Source organism: Solanum dulcamara, chromosome 11 (assembly GCF_947179165.1).
Source record: "Solanum dulcamara chromosome 11, daSolDulc1.2, whole genome shotgun sequence".
Lineage (NCBI taxonomy): Eukaryota > Viridiplantae > Streptophyta > Magnoliopsida > Solanales > Solanaceae > Solanum > Solanum dulcamara.
This window is the reverse complement of record NC_077247.1, coordinates 62,240,668-62,262,393: the sequence shown is the minus strand read 5'-3', so window position 1 is coordinate 62,262,393 and position 21,726 is coordinate 62,240,668. Positions and strand designations below refer to the sequence as shown.

The window sequence follows — 21,726 nt, the reverse complement described above, 5'->3', positions numbered from 1 at the left end:
GTTAGTAAGGTTGCAAGCTTGCAGCTTTTACCGTTAGAATTTGGTGAACTCTTCTCATTTAGGGACTCCATGAATTTAGTTGTTAGATGTTCTTTTATTTTGTCATTTGAACTAAGGTAGCCGGGGGCCATGTCCCGACAAACGTATTTCTTGTTTCAGACATAACTTGAAGAAGTATGAAAGCAGAGTATAAGTCTGAAATGAAGATTTCAACATAGTATAGAAAATTTGAGTACAAAAACCATAATACAGAAATCTAGTCTGACATAAGCATGTACTATGTAAGTGTAACTAGGATAAGTGCGGTTTTATAATTAACTATCAGGGTGAAGGACACATCTAGAAGTAAATATAATACATATTTTTTTGTGAAATCTATTTCATGAGATTTTATGATGTTGATGACCTAAGTACTCAATAGGTTGGGATGACCTCGTTTCGCCTTATCAATTCTAGAAAAATTCTGAATAGACCATTTATATTAGACATACCTAATTTTGTAGGTGCTAATATCAAAAGTCAATAGAAAAACTATCTAGATCACGAGCATGTCTCTAAGAAATCACTCGATAAAAAAAAGCAATTGAACAATGACAATTAGGAACTGTCTGCTTTCGCGAGTTAGTTAAAAAAGAAGTATTGCAAAAATTGTAAAATTATAAATATTTAAATTTAATAAAGCATTATTAAATATTTTCAAAATTTAAAATGAAATTATGATCGTTAGAGAGACACAATTACTTTGTGCTAAATTAGATATTTAATTTTAAAAAAAAATCTATTTAATATGTATAAAATATTAATTTATAATCTCATAACTTATGATTAAAACTTCAAACCATAAATATCATATTTTGAATCGACTTATGAAAATTACATAAATTAAATAATTTAAATTATGTAGAATGATAACAAATTTCACATTATCGATAAAAAAACAGGCTCTTCTTATATTAATAAATAAATAAATACTAGAGTAAAAATTTACAAAAAGTGCTATATTTTGTATTAACTAGTTTTTTTTCCCGCGTGTGCAAGCTAGTCTTTTTTTTCCGCGTGTATTAACCAGTTCGACAACTATAAAAGAAACACCACCTGTGCATTTTAGAAATCACCACCATCATTATACACCGACGGCGGTCTTCGTACGCTACCGTCGGTCTTCCCATTCTTCCATTGATGGGAGCATTAAGCGAATCTTTGTGTGCTCCACCGCCACCAGATTGCTACTCTTAACAGTTCTGGTGACGATGTCCGATCACAAAACCCTAAATCAATTTTCCCGCCGATCGATCTATTGGTATTCTACTTGATATTCTTGATATTCTTCCATCCATTAAAAAAGAAGAAGGAAAATTCAAAAACTCGATATGTTGAATTCTTGCATATTGAATTTTTATGAAAAGTTCAAGAACAAGTAATATTGGTATTCTTAAATGCATATTTTAGAAATTGTAGTTTTTAAGAATTTATTGTCCTTGAACATATCAAGAAAATTCAAGAAATCTTTAAGAATAAATAAATTAGGTTGTCATTCTCGCAGTGTATGTTAAGGATGTTCATACGCTGTTTAACTGAAAGCCGGAACTTCATACGCTACTGGCGCATCTCAGAGTACTCCACCGGATTGCTTCTATTAACTGGACGATGTCGATCAAAACCCTAAACCCTAAATCAGTTTTCCCGCCGAACTATCTGCTCAAGTAAATACTACTGCTCTTCCCATTATCTTGGTTTTTCTTCCATCCATTAAAAATGAAAGAAGGAAAATTCCATATTGTCAAATTATATTGGAATTCTTGCGTAAAAAAAACCAAGAACTACTTAGCATGCCATTCTCTTTAAGAAAAATTCAAGAACTTGTTGGCTTTTTGGAGAAATTGTAGTTTTTAAGAATTTATTGTCATGGAACATTCATTTAGTTTTTAAAAATAAATAAATTATATTGTCATTCTCGCAGCCTATGTTAAGGATGTTCAAGAATTTGTTTTTGCCTTTTTAGGGAGATGAGGAGCATTAAGCGAATACCTGAGGTTATTTGGAGGTTATCTTGTTGTTGAGGAGTTGGTTCTCAACAACCTCAATGATGGTTCCAGCAGGGTGTACTAATATACCCTTTCAAAGTTTCAATACTTTTTATGACTTCACTAGGTATTGAATGGAAAGATGTGGAGTCGTTCTTGTAGGCCCCACTTGCACAACTCTAAAAAAATTAAGTAGTGTAGTTATTAGAAGTTGTGATTTGTAGTATTTTGAATGAAGACACTCAATTGGAAAGGCTTTCATAAACGCCCTTAGTGGCCATTTTCCTTTACATGGTTTAGAATATTTTACTTTGATTGTATCTTGAAAATGGAAAATCATGCCATTTAAGAGAATGGGGAATTTTGGTTCATCTTTTCTGATTTTCTTAATGTTTTGAGGATCAGTAAAGATTTACTGCTGAGAACATCATAGTTAAGTGACTAACGATGGCAAGTCATTCTTGCATGCAGTTTTAATCGTTTAGACTAATTTCACCTGCAAATTTGTGTGTTGCTTGCACAAACGGCAGAGACTGGTGAGGCTCTTTGAAGTTAAATTGGTATTCTTAAATGTTGCTTTGGCTTTTTGAAGTTACATTGGTATTCTTAAATGCATATTTAAGAAATTGTAGTTTTTAAGAGTTAATTGTCATGCAACATATAAACGAAATTCAAGAAGTCTTTAAAAATATATAAATTATGTTGTCATTCTCGCAGCCTATGTTAAGGATGTTCAAGAATTTCTTTTTACCTTTTTAGGGAGATGAGGAGCATTAAGCAAATACCTGAGGATCTGGTGTCTCATGAGATGGATTGGTGCTAATGGGAGAAAAATATGGTAATCTTTTTGCAAAATGTTGGACTGACATCAGCTTTTCTATTGTATTGATGTTGCTGTACATAATTTATTTTGCCCGACAAGTATGATGTTCATAACTTGGAATGGTTGTTGTTGTCTATAGGATTGCATGCATTACCTCAACTGATAGGCTGTTTGACGGTTTGTGTTCATTAATACCTTTTTTCAAATGTTCTTTGATTTATTAACGGTGGTCATGTAACATAAATTATAGATATGCTTTTGGTCGGGACATACTGATACTATAATAAGGGTCCTTAGTAATTGGTGGAACTGGTTGATGTTATTGAGTTGTCGCTGAGAAGTTGCTAGAATGTATCAATAATTATGGAACTCCTAATGCAATAACATTACACATTCTGAACAAACTTTTCTACTTTATTAAAAACTTGAGTAGCTGAAAAGCTTTTCACTTTGTTTTTCTTGAGTACTTACAACTTTGTATAACGTGAAATCTTGATCTTTTTCTCTGCCTTACTTTGGTGATGATGGCTTGGTCTGAGAGGACTTACCAGTGATGGCTTTCTTCACCTTTGCAATTGAGTGCTTGACTTTTGATCCAACTCCTGACAATATGTTCTGATGTTTCTTGTGAGGAACTTTGTTATCAGCATCTCTTGAGATTTCTACCATCACTGGATCTTCAGAACTTGACACTTCTCTTGTATGTTGAATTCCTTCCTCTTCTCTGTCTTTGTCTTCTCTTTCTTCAGCAAAGTTTTCCTCCATTTTTGATGTCTCTTTTATTGATACACGCACAAGGTCAGAAAGTGCGGCTTTAGCTTGTGTCTCTCTTGATCTGGATTCCTCTGGTGCTTCTTTTGAATCACATTCCACTTCTTTCTTGTTTTCGTAATTTTCCTGATGCTGTTCTGTTTCAGAAGTTTTGCATTTTTCCTGCATGTAGCTTTTGGCCTCTTCACCCAGTTGCACATGTGGGGTAATGCTATCTTTCGGCATACCATTGGCATCAGTGCTGCTTGTTGGAACAGTTTCCTCCCTCTCGAATGTAAGTTGAGGATATGCTGCTTGCTCTTGTATCTGCTTAGTTATATTGCTTTCATTGCTCGCCATGTTATCCATTGCTATCTCCTTTTCTGAAACCTTAACGGATTTCAATGATGTGAAGTGTTGGGTTATTTCCTCCTGGTCGTCCCTTGCTTTTTCCCATGGTACACGTCCTACTTGGGCACTTGGAGCATTTTCAATTTTCACTTCTTTATGTATTTCTTTTGTTTCATTGCATGTTATTATCTCTCCAGAACCTGCTGCTGTTTTTCGTTCTGATCCAAAAGGTTCCAAACTTCCTCTTTCGGGTTCACTTATTGTTGTTCCCTCCTCTTTTGGCGCCTGTGTTGTGTTGTTGTTTGAGGAATCTTCGCAGGTGCTCTCTCTTAGATCTTCTTCTTGTTCCTCCTATGAGTTCACATTTTGCCGTCAGAAATCTTGATTGAATTGTTGCTTGAGTAAACAGGGGAGGCAGGGGGGAGTAGGAAAAGATTGGAATAATGTATTTTGCTTGTATCTTTTTATTTTTTTTATTTTTTATTTTTTCCATCTTTGACACCTACAAACATTGGTTGGCTCCAGTAGACTTTTACTTAGCCAGCTGTGGCTGAGGGGGATTTCATCTTACTGTTATTTTCTAGAGTAGTTTTATGAACTGTCATATGATGCCTGGTTCTATTAAGGTGATTTGTATCCAGCAAAACAATTTACTAATATGATTCAAGTTTGTAATTTACATCAATACTTTGTTTCCTGTCATTAAATAATTTTCAGCTGGACCTATATGTCATTAACCTATGTGCTGAATTCATGCAGTTTGAGTTCAATCATTTTCTATCAGCAACCTCCTTTCTAGATAGGAGGGAGTAAAACTGATCAAATCATTCAGATAAAATATTAAATGGAATATAAGTGGGCAATTTATCAAACCTTTTTAATCGGAGTCTTGATTTCCGTCATAACACATTCACCCTTTGATTTTGTGGCCTCTTCTGGGAGGTTTGTTTCAGTACTTTGATGATTAACATTGCTGTTGTCATCAATATCAATTTTCCCCAATTTTTCTAGCTTTTCGGATGTTTGTTCTCCAGCAGGTGAATCTTTATTCTGCTCTTCTGTATCCATGACTCCACATACCTTATGTTTTGTTTGCTGCTTGTAATCATCATTTTCAGCTCCTTTCGACATCTACAGAAAAACAAATTTTCTGATATTGGTAACTTCCACACATTTTAAGTAAGATGTATGATAACTGCATTCAATTTCTAACCATTATGCTTTGGATTTCGTCTCTCTTGTCAAAATTTTCATCTGTCTTCACTTCTGGATTTTCTCCCTCTTTTAACTCCTCTTGGTTGGTTCTGAGGCTATTTTCTTCTTCAAGGCAATCCGCACAAGAAACATCCTCTGTTTCTGATTTGTCAATGATCTGGAATTTGACCAGTGAACGTTAGCAATCTTTTAAGAAATACAGGAGAAAAAGGAAAAAATACATTTAATCAAATGATGCATGGTATAAAACTTTAATTACAATTTTACCTCCTGAACAGGTGCACTGTAAGGCTTCTCATGGTCTGCAGACCTTTGTAAAGCATTGGTGTCTGCTATTCCTACTGCCTGTTTCTCTTTGCATACCTCAGCTAACTGATGCTTCGATTGTTCCTGTGGATCTGCACAGCTTTGTAATGTATTGGTGTCTGTAACTACTGCTGCTTTGTTTTCTTCAGAAATGTCAGATGTCTGATGGATAAGTTCTTCTGTGGATTCAGATATCTTTTCACTCTTTCTTCCATTTGTTTCTTTTTCAACCGGAGTATCGAGAATATAGCTAATATCTGTTTCTCTGTTTTGTAGCTCAAGCTTATCTGCAGCTCTGCTGTACTTATTATGATTTTGGAACCTGAAATCAGAGCTTTCAACCTGTAGAATGAGCCATTCATGATTTGGTTGGTATCCAGAAATAACTGAAGGGGTGAAATAGAGAAATTGCTGGAGGTTGCTAGCAGGATTGCATAATGTAACAAAACACGATAGCAGTGGATATGCTGCTTCTAGCTGTGATTCATGTTGAGACAATTTGTGAGTTTTATTCATATTTCTTTAATGGTTGTAATGGAAAAGAGGGGAAACATCAAAGTTCTGTTTTGCTAGCTTTTCTTTAACTTCTTTCCCGTACTGTTATATTTTAGTTCCAATTTCATAATTCAGAATTGTGATTTCTTGTAGCAGATTGCAAATCAGTATTTATGTTATACTCTGCCTGCTTATATGAAATGTTTCATGTCCATACATAATGTTCTCACAGCAACATCTCCTCGATCCTCTCTTTGCAGAAGGGAATGGAGACTGAAAATAATATATTTTCCTCTAGAGATTTGTGCCCTTAACTAACTTGGAGTTGTGGCTTAGTTGTTGTTGTCGTCGTTGTTCTGAAAATATCGTTCACAAGGAGAACTAAATTTCTAGGCTCATAAGCATGCAATAAACTTGTAGATTCTTAGTAGATGCTAATTAGCTAATTCATTGTAAGTTCTTGTTCATTTACCTTGTTAGTACAATCCTCCACCCTCATTTCTTCTGAAGAAAGCTCAATATTCTCTGCTCCACGCGCGTCATTAACCTCTTCTATGGTTAGATTGGCTTGCTGAAAGTTCTGCAGAATTTTTAAAAAAGCAACCCAGTGATTTAGAAGAAAGAGAGAAATCAGCATTTCTATTTTACCTTGGGCTTAAATATATGAATTGGAAACAGGCTTGTGTGTTCACTTAACCTCTTGATTGGGGGTTTCTGAAACCACTTTGCCTTCTTCAAAGTTATTTGCCGCCATCTCTTCTTTGGTAGATGTTTGAAGCTCGTCTAGACTCGTTTCTTCTTTTTGTAAGGCATTCTTATTTGTCCCATCAGCAGCATTGATATCTTTAAGTTCTTTTATCTGTTTGTAGAGATAGTTTTTTTTTGGTCAAATGAAAGATTCTAGTGATAGTTTTTTTTTTATGAATTATGACTAGTGGCACATGAAAGAATACCATACTATTGGTAGAAGGCAGCCATTACCTACCTCAGTTTCAACTTCCTTGCAAGATCGCGTTGTTTCTTTGACAAATCGTTCTGCCTGTTTTCCAATCAAATCTTCTTCTTTCTCTACTATATGTGTTTCAAATTCATCATTTCTTTCGGTGGCAGCTTCAGTATCTTCCCTGTTTTGTTCTTTGGGTTCTTCTTCAATTGGTGGTTCTTTAGGTTTCTCTTCAATTATTGGTTCTTCAAGTTTCTCTTCAACTGCTAGTTCTTTAGGTTTCTCTTCAATTGCTGGATCCTCTGGTTCTTCTTCAACTGGTGGTTCTTCAGGTTTTTCCTTAACTGCTGGTTCTTCAGCTTTTTCAACTGCCGAATCCTCAGGTTTTTCTTCGACTGCTGGTTCTTCAACTGTAGCTCCTTCAGGTTTCTCTTCAACTGTTGGTTCTTCCATTGTAGCTCCTTCAGGTTTCTCCTCAACTGTTGGTACCTCAGGTTTTTGGTCAACTACTGGTTCTTCAGTATTCTCGTCAATTGCTGGTTCTTCAGGTTTATTTTTAACTGCTAGTTCTTCATGTGTCTCTTTAACCACTGGTTTTTCAGGTGTTTCTTTCACCTCTGGTTCTTGAGGTTGCTCCTCAACCGCTGGTTCTTGGGGTTTCTCTTCAACTTCTAATTCAGGTTTTACTTCAACTTCTGGTTCTTCGGGTTTTTCTTCAACTGCTAGCTCTTCAGTTTTTTCTCCAATTGCTGCTGGTTCCTGATGTTTTTCATCAACTGCTGGTTCCTTAGTTTTTTCTTTAACTGCTGGCTCTTCAGGTTTCTCCTCAACTGTTGGTTCCTCAAGTTTTTCATCAATTGCTGGTTCTTCAAGTTTCTGTTGAACTTCTGGTTCTTGAGGTTTCTCTTCAATCATTGGTTGTTCTGGTGTTTCTTTCGTCGCAGGTTCTTCAAATGTCCCTTTAATCACTGGTTCGTCGGATTTCTCCTCAACCGTTGGTTCTTGGAGTTTCTCCTCAACTTTTGTTTTTTCGAGTTTCTCCCTAACAACTGGTTCTTCTGTTTCTATCACCGCCAGTTCTTCAGGTGTTCCTTCCACTGCTGGTCCGTCAGGCTTTTCTTCAGGTGTTCCTTCCACTGCTTGTTCTTCTGGTTTCTCTTCAACAGTCAATTCCTTGAGTTTGTCTTCAACTGCTAAAACTTCAGGTTTTTGCTCAACTTCAGCAACATTATTGTTGATATTGCGTGAAATTTCACTGTCAGTCTTGTTGTTCGAGTCTACAACTGGCATATTCTACAAGAAGAATTTAAAGTTTCAGTTAGTCTTTCAAAAGATAAGTAGATGTGAATTCCTTACACATACATAACTATTAGGATGGAGAAGTTCTTTTGGTTGCGTCTCACATAGGGTTGCTACAATGCTCAATTGTTCTGCAACAATGATCTTCAGGTTGTCAAAAACTCTGGAAAAGGAAGTGAAGACTTATTTTGTTTTATATGGAGAACTTTAAATTTATAATAGTTACTAACTATATACTTCGAATACTTTTTAAAAATTGAATTTCAATGTTTCTCCCAGAAAGACAAGGTGGCAAGAGAATTCATATGAATTCAATAAACTTACGACCCTCTGTGAATGGTTGTCATAGTGACAGCCTTGATGCTAATTGGCTGATTCATTCTCAGGTTCTTGTTTCATTTACCTTTTCACTAGAGCCTTCACACCTAATTTCTTCTGTAGAAACTACCATGACATTTTCGATTCCATGCTTGTCTTTCAATAAAGAGTCATCTCTGATTAAATTAGCTTGTTGAAAGTTCTGCAGAATTGAAAAAGAGCAATTTTATGACTTAGTAGAAAGAGAGAAAGCATTTGTATCTTATCTTTGGGAGTTACACATATGAATTAAGAACAGGGTTTTACGGTCACTTAACATCTTGACTGGGAGTCTCCAAAACCATTTGGCCTTCAGAGTTCTTGACAGCCATTTCTTCTTTGGTGGACGTCAGAATTTTGTCCAGAGTCTTTTCTACTTTCTCCGGAATGTTTTTATTTGTTTTATCACCAGCATTGATATTTAAGTTTGTTTATCTGTTTATCTGTTTGAAGTTATAGTTTTTGCTTTCACTAGTCTATGGACGGGAAAGATCAAAGTATTAATAGAAGCCAGAACACTTAATACCTCTGTTTCAACCTCTTCACAAGATCTCATTTTCTCTTCAACAAAAAATACTGCCTGGCTGCGAATGGAATCTTCTTTCTTCTGTACTATACATGTTTCCGTTTCATCAGTTTGGTTTGGTCCTTCTGGCCCTTCTGGATGCTCGTTCACCTGCACAACCAAGTAGCTCATCAAGTTTAGAACAGTAAAAGGACGAAGAGCAACTAAATTTATTTGAATATGCATTTACCTCAGATTTTGTGCTTCCCGAAGTTTCTTGCCTGGTTAGATCCTCTTGACTATTAATGTGCGCAGCCTCACCTTCAGCAAACATGTTCTTATTGAAGAAATTATCCCCTCTCTGAGTATTTTCATTGTCATCACCTGCAATATGTCAGTAATAGATGTTAATACCACATCTAGTCACTATTGAAGTGACCAGAAAGTGCATCTCTTTGTACCCCAAAAAAGGTGCTTGTTACATCCCTTTTGGAATTTTACAACTTAATGAATGCTGCAAGCTCTAACATCTTAGCAAAAACTTATCATGGGATTTTTTTATTATATCCATGTTCTAATAAATTAATACATTCATGTACGTAATGATAGAAGATCTGTATTGCTAAATACAGTGGAAGTGCATTCTACTATTTTCGAGGTTTCTCTAAACCAAAAAGGCATCTTGTCCCTGGTGCTTCTCTCCATTTTCAGCTTCCTTTTGGAGATTGGTTCTATTTGTGTAGTTTGTTCTCTCTACTTTTTGCAAGTGATACTATGGTTTAATTGCTTGGATCTGTTCTCTAAAAGTGTCACCATTTTTCATTGCAAATAAAATCAATTGGATTGTGAATGAATGTCTAAGAACTAGTATTACTCACTCTGTGGGGTAAACTTCTGTCCTTCATGGTAAGAAGACTCATCAGCTACAGGTTCTTCAGATTTCTCTTCATCTGTTGGTTCTTCAAGTTTCTCCTCAGAAACTTGTTCTTCAGGTTTTTTTTCCACAGCCGGTTCTTCAGGGTTCTCTGTCACTACTGATTCATCAGGTTTTTCCTCAACCACTGGTTCTTCAGGTTTCTCTTCAATCACTTGTTTTTCATGTTTTTCTTTTACTACCAGTTCTTCAGCTTTATTTTCACCTGTTGGATAGTCAGCAACATCATTGTTGGAATTGCTGAGAATTTTACTGTCAATCTTCTCCTTTGAGTCTGTAATTGGCATGTTCTGTGAGGAAAGTTTAAGGTTTGGTTTAATCTTTCAATAGATTGGCATATGTGAGTTTGTTTCACATTTAAAGCTATTAGAATGGATAAAGTTTGTGACTGTTTAATCCTCACCTTCTTTAGGAGAGCTTCTGCTTCTGACTTCTCCTCTTCAATTGTTGGTTTGTCATGTTTCTCTTCAAGAGCTAGCTCTCCAGAGGTCTCTTCAACAGCTAACTCTTCAGAGGTCTTTTCAACCGTTGGTTCTTCAGTTTTCTCTTCAAGTGGTAGTTCTTCAGGTGTTTCCTCCCCTGCTAGCTCCTCATGTGTTTCTTTAGCTGTTGGTTCTTCAAGTTTCTCTTCAACAGTTGGTTCTTGAGGTTTCTCCTCAACTGGTTCTTCAGATTTCTCCTCAATTGATGGTTCTTCAAGTTTCTCCTTAATTGCTGGTATATCAAGTTTCTCTTCAATGACTGGTTCTTCAGGGTCATTCTCAACTTCTAGAAAGTGAGCAGCATCATTGTTAGTATTGCATGGAATTTCATTGTCAGATTTGTCCTTCGAGTCTGCAACTAGCAAATTCTGTAAGAAGAATTCAATGTTTCACTTAGTCTTTCAGTAGATAAGCAGATGTGAATCGTTGCACATACATAACTAATAGGATGGATAAACTTTATGACAGTGATTGACCCTTGCCTTTTCCAAAAGAGTTACCTTTTCAGGTTTCTCCTCTTCACCTGTTGGTTCTTCAGGTTTCACCTCTTCAACTGCTGGTTCTTCAGGTTTTTCTTTAAATGTTAGTTCTTTCGGTGTTTCTGCCCATGTTGATTCTTCGGGTGTTTCTTCAGTTATTGGTTTTTCAGGTTTCTCTTCAACTGTTGGTTCTTCAAGTTGCTCCTCAGTGGATGGTTCTTCAAGTTTCTCCTCCACAGTTGGTTTTTCAGATTTCTCTTCAACTGCCAGTTCTTCAAGTTTTTTCTCAACTGCTGGTTCTTCAGGCTTCTCCATAACTGCAAATACTTCAGATTTCTCTTCAGTTGTTGTTTCTTCATGTTCTTTTTTAACTACTAGTTCTTGAGGTTTTTCTTCGACTGATTCATTGTCAGCAATATCATTGTTGGTATTGCAAGGAATTGCATTATCTATCTTGTCCTTTGAGTCTACAATTGGCAAATTCTGCAAGAAATTTAGAGTTTTACTTGGTCTTTAACTAGATAACAGATGCAAATTTGTTGCACATATAAGGCTAGCATGATGAATAAACTTTGTGACAATATTTAATCCTGACCTTCTCTAGAAGATCTTCTGTTTCAGGTTTCTCCTCTTCAACAACTAGTTCTTTAGGTGTCTTTTCAACCATTGGTTCTTCAGGTTTCTCTTCCAGTGCTATTTCTTCAGGTGTTTCCTCCCCTTCTAACTCTTCAGGTTTCTCTTCAGCCGCTGATTCTTGAGGTTTCTCCTCAAATGGTACTTCAGATTTCTCCTCAACCGTTGGTTCTTCAGATTTCACCTTAACCGCTGGTACATCAAGTTTCTCTTCAATAACTGATTCTTCAGGTTTTTCTTCAACTGCTGATTCTTCAAGATTTTCCTCAACTTGTGGAGAGTGAGCAATATTATTATTAGTATTGCATGGAATTTCACTGCCAGTTTTGTCGTTCGAGTCTATAACTAGCATATTCTGCAAAAGAATTTAATGTTTTACTTAGTCGTTCAATAAAGAAGCAGATGTGAATCATTGCACATACATAACTAATAAGATGGATAAACTTTGTGACAGTGCCTGACCCTCACCTTTTCCAAAAGAGTAACCTTTTGGGATTTCTCCTCTTCAAGTGCCGGTTTCTCTTCAAATGATAGTACGTTAGGTGTTTCTTCCCGTGTTGGTTCTTCAGTTACTGGGTTTTCAGGTTTCTCCTCAATTGTTGGTTCCTCGATTGTCTCCTCAACTGATGGTTCTTCAAGCTTATCTCTTGTTGCTGTTTCTTCAGATTTCTCTTCAATCGTCGGTGGTGCAGGTTTTTTCTCAACCGCTGGTTCTTCTGTCTTCTCTGAAACCGCTGATTCTTCAGATTTCTCTTTAATTACTTGTTCTTCGTGTGTTTTTTCAACTACCAGTTCTTCAGTTTTTCCCTCAAAGGATGCATAGTCAGCAATGTCATTATTGGTATTGCATGGAATTGCATTGTCTGTCTTGTCCTTTGAGTTTACAATTGGCAAATTCTGCAATAAAATTTCAAGTTTCATTTGATCTTTCAACAGATAAACATATGTAAAATCGTTAAATGTTACCAGTCTCAAAAAAAGACATGTAAAATCGTTGCACTTATAAAGCTAATATGATGGATAAACTTTGTGACAGTGTTTAATTGTCACCTTCTCCTGAAGAACTTCCATCTCAGGTTCCTCCTCTTCAATTGTTGTTTTTTCATCTTTCTCTTCAACTACTAGTTCTTCAAGTGTCTCTTCAACCGTTGGTTCTTCAGGTTTCTCTTCAAGTGCTAGTTCTTCAGGTGTTTCCTCCCCTGCTAGCTCCGCAGGTGTTTCTTTAGCTGCCGGTTCTTCAGGTTTCTCTTCAGTCACCGGTTCTTGAGGTTTTTCCTCAACTGGCACTTCACATTTTTCCTCAACTGTTGGTTCTTCAGGTTTCTCCTTAACCACTGGTACATCAGGTTTCTCTTCAATAACTGGTTCTTCAGGTTTTTCTTCAACAGGTGATTCTTCAGGATTTTCATCAATGTCTGGAGAGTGAGCAACACCATTATTGGTATTGCATGGAATTTCACCGTCAGTTTTGTCTTTTGAGTCTACTATTAGCATATTCTGCAAAAGAATTTAATGTTTCACTTAGTCTTTCAATTATGAAGCAGATGTGAGTCACACTACATACATAACTAACAAAATGGTTAAACTTTGTGATAGTGCTTGACCCTTACCTTTTCCAATAGAGTTACCTTTTCAGGTTTCTCCTCTTCAACAGCTGTTTCTTCATGTTTCTCCTCAAATGCTAGTTCCTTGGGCGTTTCTTCAGTTACTGGTTTTTCAGGTTCCTCCTCAATTGTTGGTTCTTTGATTGTCTCCTCAACCGATGGTTCTTCAAGCTTTTCTCCCTCTGTTGGTTTTTCAGGTTTCTCTTCAATTGTCAGGTGTTTAGGTATTTTCTCAACCGCTGGTTCTTCTGGCTTCTCCAAAACCATTGATTCTTCAGATTTCTCTTCAATAGCTGATTCTTCACGCTTTTTTTCAATTACTAGATCTTCAGTTTTTTCCTCAATTAATGCATAGTCAGCAATATTATTGTTGGTATTGCATGGAATTGCATTGTCTTTCTCGTCCTTTGCGCTTACAATTGGCAAATTCTGCAAGAAAATTTGAAGTTTCATTGGGTCTTTCAATAGATGACAGATTTTAATTTGTTGCACATATAAAGCTAATATGATGGAAAAACTTTGTGACACTGTTTAATCCTCACCTTCTCCTGAATAACTTCTGTTTCGAGTTCCTCCTCTTCAATTGCTAGTTTTTCATCTTTCTCTTCAACAACTAGTTCTTCAGATGCTTCTTCAATTGTGGATTCTTCAGGTTTCTCTTCAAGTGCTAGTTCTTCAGGTGTTTCTTTAGCTGTCGGTTCTTCAGGTTTCTCTTCAGCTGCTGTCTCTTGAGGTATGTCCTCTACTGATACTTCAGATATCTCCTCAATTGTGGGTTCTTCAGGTTTCTCCTTAACCGTGGGTACATCAGGTTTCTCTTCAATGAATGGTTGTTCAGGTATTTCTTCAACTGCCGATTTTTCAGGATTTACCTCAATGTCTGGAAAGTGAGCAACATCGTTATTGGTATTGTATGGAACTACACTGCTAGTTTTGTCGTTTGAGTCTACAATTAGCATATTCTGCAAAAAGAATTTAATGTTTCAGTAAAGAAGAAGATGTGAATCACAGTACATACATAACTAACATAATGGATAAACTTTTTGATAGACCCTTACCTTTTCAGGTTTCTCCTGTGCAATAGCCGGTTCTTCATGTTTCTCTCCAACTGCTGGTTTTTCAGGTTTCTCTTCAACTGTCGGCTGTTCAGTTTTTTTCTCAACCACTAGTTCTTCAAGCTTCTCTGAAACAACTGATTCTTCAGATTTATCTTCAATTGCTAGTTCTTCATGTTTTTTGTCAACCACTGGTTCATCAGGTTTTTCCTCAACTGATGCATTGTTAGCAATATCATTGTTGGTATTGCATGGAATTGCATTGTCTATCTTGTCCTTTGAGTCTATAGTTGGCAAATTCTGCAAGAAATATTGAAGTTTCACTTAGTCTTTTAACAGATAAACAGATGTAAATTCATTGCACATATAAAGCTAATATGATGGATAAACTTTGTGGCAGTGTTCAGTGTTTATTCTTCACCTTCTCCACAAGATCTTCTGTTTCAGGTTTCTCCTCCTCCATTGCTGCTGTTTTTTCAGGTGTGTCTTCAACCGTTGGTTCTTCAGGTTTCTTTTCAGATGCTAGTCCTTCATGTGTTTCCTCCGCTGCTAGCTCTTCAAGTGTTTCATTCATTGTCGGTTCTTCAGGTTTCTCCTCAACCGTTGGTTCTTCAGGTTTCTCTTTAACTGCTGGTACATCAAGTTTCTCTTCAATAACTGGTCTTTCAGTTTTTTCTTCAACTGTTGGTTCTTCGGATTTTTTCTCAGTTTCTGGAAAGTGAGCAGCATCATTGTTGGTGTTGCATGGAATTTCACAATCAGTTTTGTCCTTAGAGTCTGCGACTAGCATTTTCTGCAAGAAGAATTTAAAGTTGAAGAATTTAAAGTTTCTCTTAGTCTTGCAAGAGATAAGCAGACGTGAATCCTTGCACATACATAACTAATAGGATGGAAAAACTTCTTGAAAATACTTGTCCCTCACCTTTTCCGTAAGAGTTACTCCCTCCGTCCCATTTTATATGAGTTAGTTTGACTTGGCACGGAGTTTAATTAAGAAAGAAAGAATTTTGAAATGTGTGGTCCAAAATAAGTGATAGATATTTGTGTGTCTATAAATCATTTCATTAAGGGTAAAATAGGCATTTTAAAGTTAAATTGTTACTTAATATAGAAATGTGTCATTCTTTTTGGAACTGACTAAAAAGGAAAGTGAGTCATATAAAATGGGACAGAGGGAGTACCTTTTTGGGTTTCTCCTCTTCAACTGCTGTTTTCTCTTCAAATGCTAGTTCATTTGGTGTTTCTTCCTGTGTTTGTTCTTCAGGTGCTTCTTCGGTTACTGGTTTTTCAGGTTTCTCTTCAACTGCTGGTTCTTCGAGTGTCTCCTCAATCGATGGTTCTTCAAGTTTCTCTCTTGCTGCTGGTTTTTCAGATTTCTCTTCAACTGTCGGTAGTTCAGTTTTTTTCTCAACCACTGGTTCTTCAGGCTTCTCCGAAACCGTTGATTCTTCAGAGTTCTCTTCAATTGCTGGTTCTTTGTGTTTTGTTTCAACTACTGGTTCTTCAGTTTTTTCCTCAACTGATGGATAATCGGCAATATCATTGTTGGTATTGCTTGGAATCGCATTATCTGTCTTGTTCTTTGGGTCTACAATTGGTGAATTCTGCAAAAAATTTGAAGTTTCAGTTAGTCTTTCAATAGATAAACAGATTTAAATTCGTTGCACATATAAAGCTAATATGATGGATAAACTTTGTGACAGTGTTCAATCCTCACATTCTCCTGAAGAGCTTCCGTTTCAGGTTTCTCTTCTTCAATTGCTGTTTTTTCATCTTTCTCTTCAACAACTAGTTCTTCAATCGTCTCTTCAACCATTGCGTCTTCAGGTTTCTCTATAAGTGCTAGTTCTTCAGGCGTTACCTCCCCTCCTAGATCTTCAGGTGTTTCTTTAGCTGTTGGTTCTTCAGGTTTCTCTTTAGCCTCTGGATTTTGAGTTTTCTCCTCAAATGATTCTTCAGATTTTTCCTCACCCATTGGTTCTTCATGTTTCTCCTTAACTGTTGGTAAATCAGGTTTCTCTGGTTCTTCTGGTTTTTCTTCAACTGCTGGTTCCTCAACTTCTGGAAAGTTAGCAGCTTCGTTGTTGGTATTGCATGGAAGCTCATTCTCATTTTCGTCGTTCGAGTCTACAGCTTGCATTTTCTGCAAGAAGAATTTAAAGTTTCAGTTAGTCTTTCAGTAGATAAGCAAATGTACACATAGATAATTAATACGATGGATAAACTTTGTGCCAAAGCGTGATCCTCACTTTTTCCATGAGAGTTACCTTTTCAGGTTTCTCCTCTTTAACCACTGGTTTTTCACGTTTCTCTTCAACTGCTAGTTGTTCAGTTGTTTCTTCAACTGTTAATTCTTCAGGTTTTTCTTCAATTTCAAATTTCTCCTGAACCTCTGTTTCTTCAATTTTCTCTTGCACAACTGGTTCTTCAGGTTTTTCTTCAACTGCTGGTTCTTCAGGTTTTTCTTCAACCGCTGGTTCTTCAGGTTTTTCTTCAATCATTGGTTCTTCATGTTTTCCTTCAACTGCTAGTACTTCAGGTTTTTCCTCTACTGCTGGATGGTCAGCAACATCTTGGTTTCCGTTCTCGATTGAGTTATCCCCATGTTTCCCACTCGTATCTGATTCAGCATCATCTAACCTGGTTTCTTCTACAACATTAACAAATGAGTTAACAAGCACATTCCTAGCACCCTCTCCATCTCCTGTCTCTTTTTTCTCGTCCTCTCCTCTTTGGCACTCTGATTTGGGGGAGATGAAAATACTTCTATCGCCATCGTAGTCATTCTCATCTTTGATTGCTTTCTCATCTTTCGTGTCACCAGGTGATTTGATTGCTTCAGCGTCTGTCCCTTCCGTTTTATACTTTTCAGAGCTAACATCTTCTCGGACGGTCAAGGGGATAGATGTGTTCTTCTCAACATTGTTTATTTCACATGATGTTTCACTCTCTTCACTTGGACTCTTTGTTCCCGCAGAGACGATTTCTACTCTTTTGTCTTCTGTTTTCTCCGTCAGGTGGAATGAACTCCCGGACATCTGTTCATCTGACTTATTTGGTTTATCGACTGACATATGGACTTCCATTGAACTGCCATTTTCTTCGACAGCCTTGGAAACTAAGGGTGATGCATAAAAAAATTCACCCTCAGTGGTTCCATAATTACCTTTAATCAATTCCTTAACACTTTCAACCTCTGAAGTTCCTTCAAACTCAGATAGTGAATGGCCCTTGTTGTCTTTCTCCATCTTCAGTTTGTCCGATATTGCGTACACTTCCCCTAGCAAATTCTCTTCTTTTTTCTGCATAAAGAATGATTTTTGCTATGTTTTAACAGAATTAGGAAGAAATGTGTTTCAAGTTATCTAACATTGGCAGAGCAGCACTGAAGTTACAACATGAAATTTGTCAGACTAATCCTGCCCTATTGGAACTGCAATATATTAACAAGATCCCTGTTTTATCATAGAAATGGAGTTACTAACCCTAGCTTAGTGGTCAAAGCCTTAAAGGTCCCAACTCCCAACATAGGACCTGCTCAGGACCTATTTACTCTTCGTATTATGTATCAGATATTTTTCATTGGCAAAAGAGACAGCAGTATGAAAATATAGAAAAGAATGCATGAAGACTTCTACCTACAATATTTGTAGTTGTCATAAACCTACTAAGTTTGTGAAAAGCTGGTGAGATACTGTTTATTGCATGTACAAGTTATTTGTTAGTAGCTTCTAAAGAAATATAAATTTGGAGTTTTCAGTTGGGTAAATACAAATTAGTCCGTCAGTTGGGGGCTTAATTCTTTATACTTCTGAGAATATACACATTAATTACCAGTAGCATGTTTCTAGATTAGCTTGATGTGACAAAGAAATCGTAAAGAGAATTTTAAGTGTTGGTGTCAAACAGTCAATGATAAACCAATTACCTCTTTAACTTTTTCCTCAAGTGTTCCTAAAACATGAGACGATTGATTTGAAATGTATATTCATAACTTCTCCATGCAAGTACCTGAGGGAACAGTTTTCCTTCCAGGCAGGATAAAAGTTTGTCTCACACAATTAAAATGAGGAACTAGTTTTTGTTCTAAGCCCTTTTTTCCTCCTAAAAAACAACACCTCCAACCATACTAACCTTCATTTCAGAATATGACAGCAAATGCAAAAAAGAAATATTCACTTCTTCCTTGCTAAAGCTACCAGAATGTGCTAAAGGTGTCATGTCAATACAATTGAAAGAAAAATGCCAGAAATCCTCTGTTGTTGTCCATCTCTCCCACAGCCTTTCTCTGGCTTTTACTTCGTTTAACATTTAGGCAGTTAATGAATCTTAGTTACACCCAACTCAGGGCCTTTTTTCTCTCTAATTTTCTTTCGACCACAGATTTCAGAATTTGGGGTTCTCAACTAACATGATTCCAAATGGTGTGATGAGAGTTAGAATTGACCCAGATTTTCTTGCAAATTCTTTTCTTTTAATTTTATTTTGTGGATGAAACAAGTCTTTTGGACTTTGGAGAGAGAGTCAAGTTTTTCAATACTAATTTATTTAAGAGTTTTTTTGATAATCAGATTGCATTGATTTGTTTCTATGCTAATTCAAAGTTTTCCCTAGGCTTCTTTTTATCAATAACTATAGTCTTTTGGAGAGAATCAAGTTTTCAGTACTGCATTATTTAAGATGAGTAGCTGGGAATTAATTTGTGTTGATTTGTTTCTGTGCTACTTTTTATGTCATATTACCTCCATACACATATAGAAATCAAGTTTTTATTGCCTAAGAAGAACAACTTTAATTTTATTGGACTATATCAGGAAGGAATCTCAGGTAAGCCAAAGATTGCATGACCTTAATTCGGTTCTTTAGTGACAACCTTTGTGCTTTGAAGAAAATTGGTAGTGATCTGGTGAAGTTATTTCACTAACTCATACTTCATACTATATCTGTAGCTCAGTGGCGTACTAATACTAAATCTAATATGTAATAGTTATTTCCTGATCGATCTTTATGGAACAAATGATAACATCTCTCTTTACACAGTTGTTTCAGGTATGATCTCTGATCACGCAGTTGCTTCTTTTGAAGTTTTTTCGCATACATCAAGGCAAGCTTGACTACTGTAATAAGCTATAGAAATAAATTTTGCAGCTAATGAAAATGATGAAACACGCAAAATGAAGAAGTATCATGCTAACATAAAGTAAAAACAAGTGACTTAACTTACACTTGGGTTCTCTGGTATTTCAGCTTCATATTCCATTTCTCATGAACTGATCGAAGAATTGCTGTGTTAAGTTTTCTTTTCCACCTTCCTAAAGACTATCAGAGTTTGTACAATTGAACTGGACTGAAAATTCTCATAGCTTTAAGTAGAGATTCTCTAAATATGTCAATGCAGGATTACTATAGTTATATAATTATTAATTGATGACCATATTGTTAAAGTATAAACAGAAAATGACAAATCCCACTTGTTAATCCTACTAATATTGTGAGTTGGACATAGTTGCCTGGTCCTTTTGAATGATGAGTAGTCACATGCCCCTCTAGTATAGCTTTAGTCATCAAACAGTCAGATAATTGTTTCTTATGACTGTAGGGATTGTGCTGTTGACAAGGAGAAATTGGCAGAAGAATATACTTTTTACTTGATTCCAGGTATGGTTATAAACTAAGTTGCGCGGACTGTACACTTCCAATGCCGCACACACGTCAGATTCTCCAAAGTTACACTAGTTTTGGAGAACCGACATGCATCCGTTGACATTTTTAAAGAGTCCAAGCAACGTAGGTTACAAAGTCCTTTATTTAAAGGAGAGTAACATGCCTTCCTAACATTCCTTAGATAAGTGTTCCGTTATCAGATTGCTACATTTCACAGTGGCTCGAATTTCCTACAAATAGGTTCAGTTGATTTACTTGATCTTGGAAAACTTTGGCTTGAATTTTAATGCATATTACAAATGATCCTAAAAACAGTTAAGACCATTATTTTAGTGAGATAATTTTGGACTAAGATTGAGCTTAAATGGAGTAACATAAACTGGGGATTTGTATAGCCAGTCTCAACTTGCTTGAGACTGAGATGTAGTTGTGGTTGTATTTGAGCCTAGAACTGTGGTGTATCAAGTGAGTCTGTTGTCCTCAATCACACCTAATATAAATATATTGTTGAAAAGGTAAAAGGATAGAGGTGATGAGGAGTAAAAGAAACTAGGTAATAAAAGGGCTTAATCATTTCTAAAGGTAAAAAATGTCAGCTCTGGTAAAAAAAAGGCAAATTATATTTTCCTCCTGGTCTTGAGGTAAATTAAAAGGAAGCCTCTGTAATGTGATAAAAATAGTCAATAACTTTACAAGAAACCATAAGATGTAGCACAAAGGGAAAGGAAAGAGAAGGATTTAGGATTTTAAATTAATAGATGTAAAGTTTCATTGGAAGGTGCAATTTTAATATACAGCTCCAAGTCAAAAAGCAACAATATTGGGAGTTAAAATACCTGATGACTGAGTAAACAATAATCAGGAGCGGAGTCAAGTAAGAGCAAGGGGTTCAAATCAATTCAACAGAAAATTATATAGTATATTTAAGATTTAAATTATTTATATATATATAGTAAATATTAAATTTCCTTAATCATATTTGAACTTCCTTCGGCTCTGCCACCGATAAACATAATAAAAAATCAAAAGAGCAGGTTGATGAGATGTACGAAGAGGAAAGTCCCATGCTCCATGTCACTCATCGACGTGGAAAAATCTTTTTTTATCGTACATAACTACTACATAATCGAAAATTATTGATAATAAACTTTTAAAAAATTATGACTAGGATCAATGAATTGGCAAGGGATGCATCATGCATGTGTAGAGCTGGTGGGAAATTGCAAAAATAATTTGGTTTAAAACAAGGAGTTGTCCCAATCAAACCATTCAAAAACAAGATAGATGGTTTGTCTTTTTTTGCCGCCCCTTTTGGGTTGGATATAAAGGTAAGCAAATAGCAATATTTTAACTGTTTATATTTTATTCTATTTTCTTCCTTAAACATGCTGCAATAATGCATTTCAAGGACCAAAAAAGGAAAGTGAGAAAAGAAGAGACATTTCACCACTTTGATGAATCAAAGGTCGGATAAGCGCGAAAAATAATTGTATGGGATCTTAATATTTTAACCAATCGGTTAAAAATTGAACTGGACTTGTCATTGTCAGTGTTATCAAAAGCAAAAAATACAAAATAAATTATAGCTATTATTGTATGAATAAATAGTTAATTTTTGTTGGCTTTCTTAGACTGTTATAACTTGTATGGTGTAAAAAATCATAATAGTTGTAAAAATATATTTACTTTATTAGTCTATATATTTTAAATTTGATTGCATTTAATAAGTAGTGATTTGTATTTTTGTCATTTACGGCTTATTGATGCTACAATTAGCTGTTTCCGGTAGTGATGTCTTATTGATATT

The 21,726-nt window shown here is 35.9% G+C and overlaps 1 protein-coding gene and 2 long non-coding RNA genes across 7 annotated transcripts; 2 read left to right on the top strand and 1 right to left on the bottom strand.

The window, feature by feature from the left end:
* The first annotated feature begins 1,087 nt into the window (after positions 1–1,087).
* On the top strand, positions 1,088–3,061 carry LOC129874722 (uncharacterized). 2 transcript variants are annotated; one of them, XR_008762947.1, is made up of 5 exons: positions 1,088–1,300; positions 1,544–1,703; positions 2,003–2,151; positions 2,496–2,560; positions 2,784–3,061. It is a non-coding gene; the product is annotated as an uncharacterized LOC129874722 (long non-coding RNA). The 2 variants fall into 2 exon arrangements; XR_008762946.1 differs by lacking the exons at positions 2,496–2,560; positions 2,784–3,061 and having other exon boundaries at positions 1,092–1,300; positions 2,003–2,400.
* Positions 3,062–3,240: 179 nt separating this feature from the next.
* LOC129874721 (uncharacterized) lies at positions 3,241–19,632 on the bottom strand. 4 transcript variants are annotated; one of them, XM_055950058.1, is made up of 24 exons: positions 19,480–19,632; positions 16,505–17,557; positions 15,973–16,398; positions 15,437–15,859; positions 14,677–15,048; positions 14,259–14,555; positions 13,743–14,162; positions 13,207–13,629; positions 12,647–13,093; positions 12,065–12,493; positions 11,559–11,951; positions 10,967–11,446; positions 10,406–10,852; positions 9,947–10,292; positions 9,319–9,452; positions 9,090–9,239; positions 8,610–8,726; positions 6,950–8,200; positions 6,662–6,823; positions 6,437–6,544; positions 5,431–5,811; positions 5,162–5,320; positions 4,822–5,079; positions 3,241–4,299 (listed from the first exon to the last, which is right to left on the bottom strand). In XM_055950058.1, exons 1-24 carry the CDS (start codon positions 19,513–19,515, stop codon positions 3,358–3,360), a joined length of 9,654 nt encoding a protein of 3,217 aa, XP_055806033.1. In that variant the 5' UTR covers positions 19,516–19,632; the 3' UTR covers positions 3,241–3,357. The 4 variants fall into 4 exon arrangements, with proteins under 4 accessions (XP_055806033.1, XP_055806034.1, XP_055806035.1 ...); XM_055950059.1 differs by having other exon boundaries at positions 10,985–11,446; XM_055950060.1 differs by having other exon boundaries at positions 16,523–17,557.
* A 217-nt stretch (positions 19,633–19,849) lies between these two features.
* LOC129874723 (uncharacterized) lies at positions 19,850–21,248 on the top strand. The gene is made up of 2 exons (XR_008762948.1): positions 19,850–19,913; positions 21,088–21,248. It is a non-coding gene; the product is annotated as an uncharacterized LOC129874723 (long non-coding RNA).
* The last annotated feature ends 478 nt before the right edge of the window (positions 21,249–21,726 follow it).

Coding starts and splice junctions, on each gene's coding strand:
- LOC129874721 (XM_055950058.1), bottom strand. CDS start 19,515: ATGGAATATGAAGCTGAAATACCAGAGAACCCAAGT. Junction 14,163..14,258: donor CACAGGAGAAACCTGAAAAG/GTAAGGGTCTAT, acceptor TTCTTTTTGCAG/AATATGCTAATTGTAGACTC. Junction 4,300..4,821: donor TCAAGACTCCGATTAAAAAG/GTTTGATAAATT, acceptor GTGAACTCATAG/GAGGAACAAGAAGAAGATCT.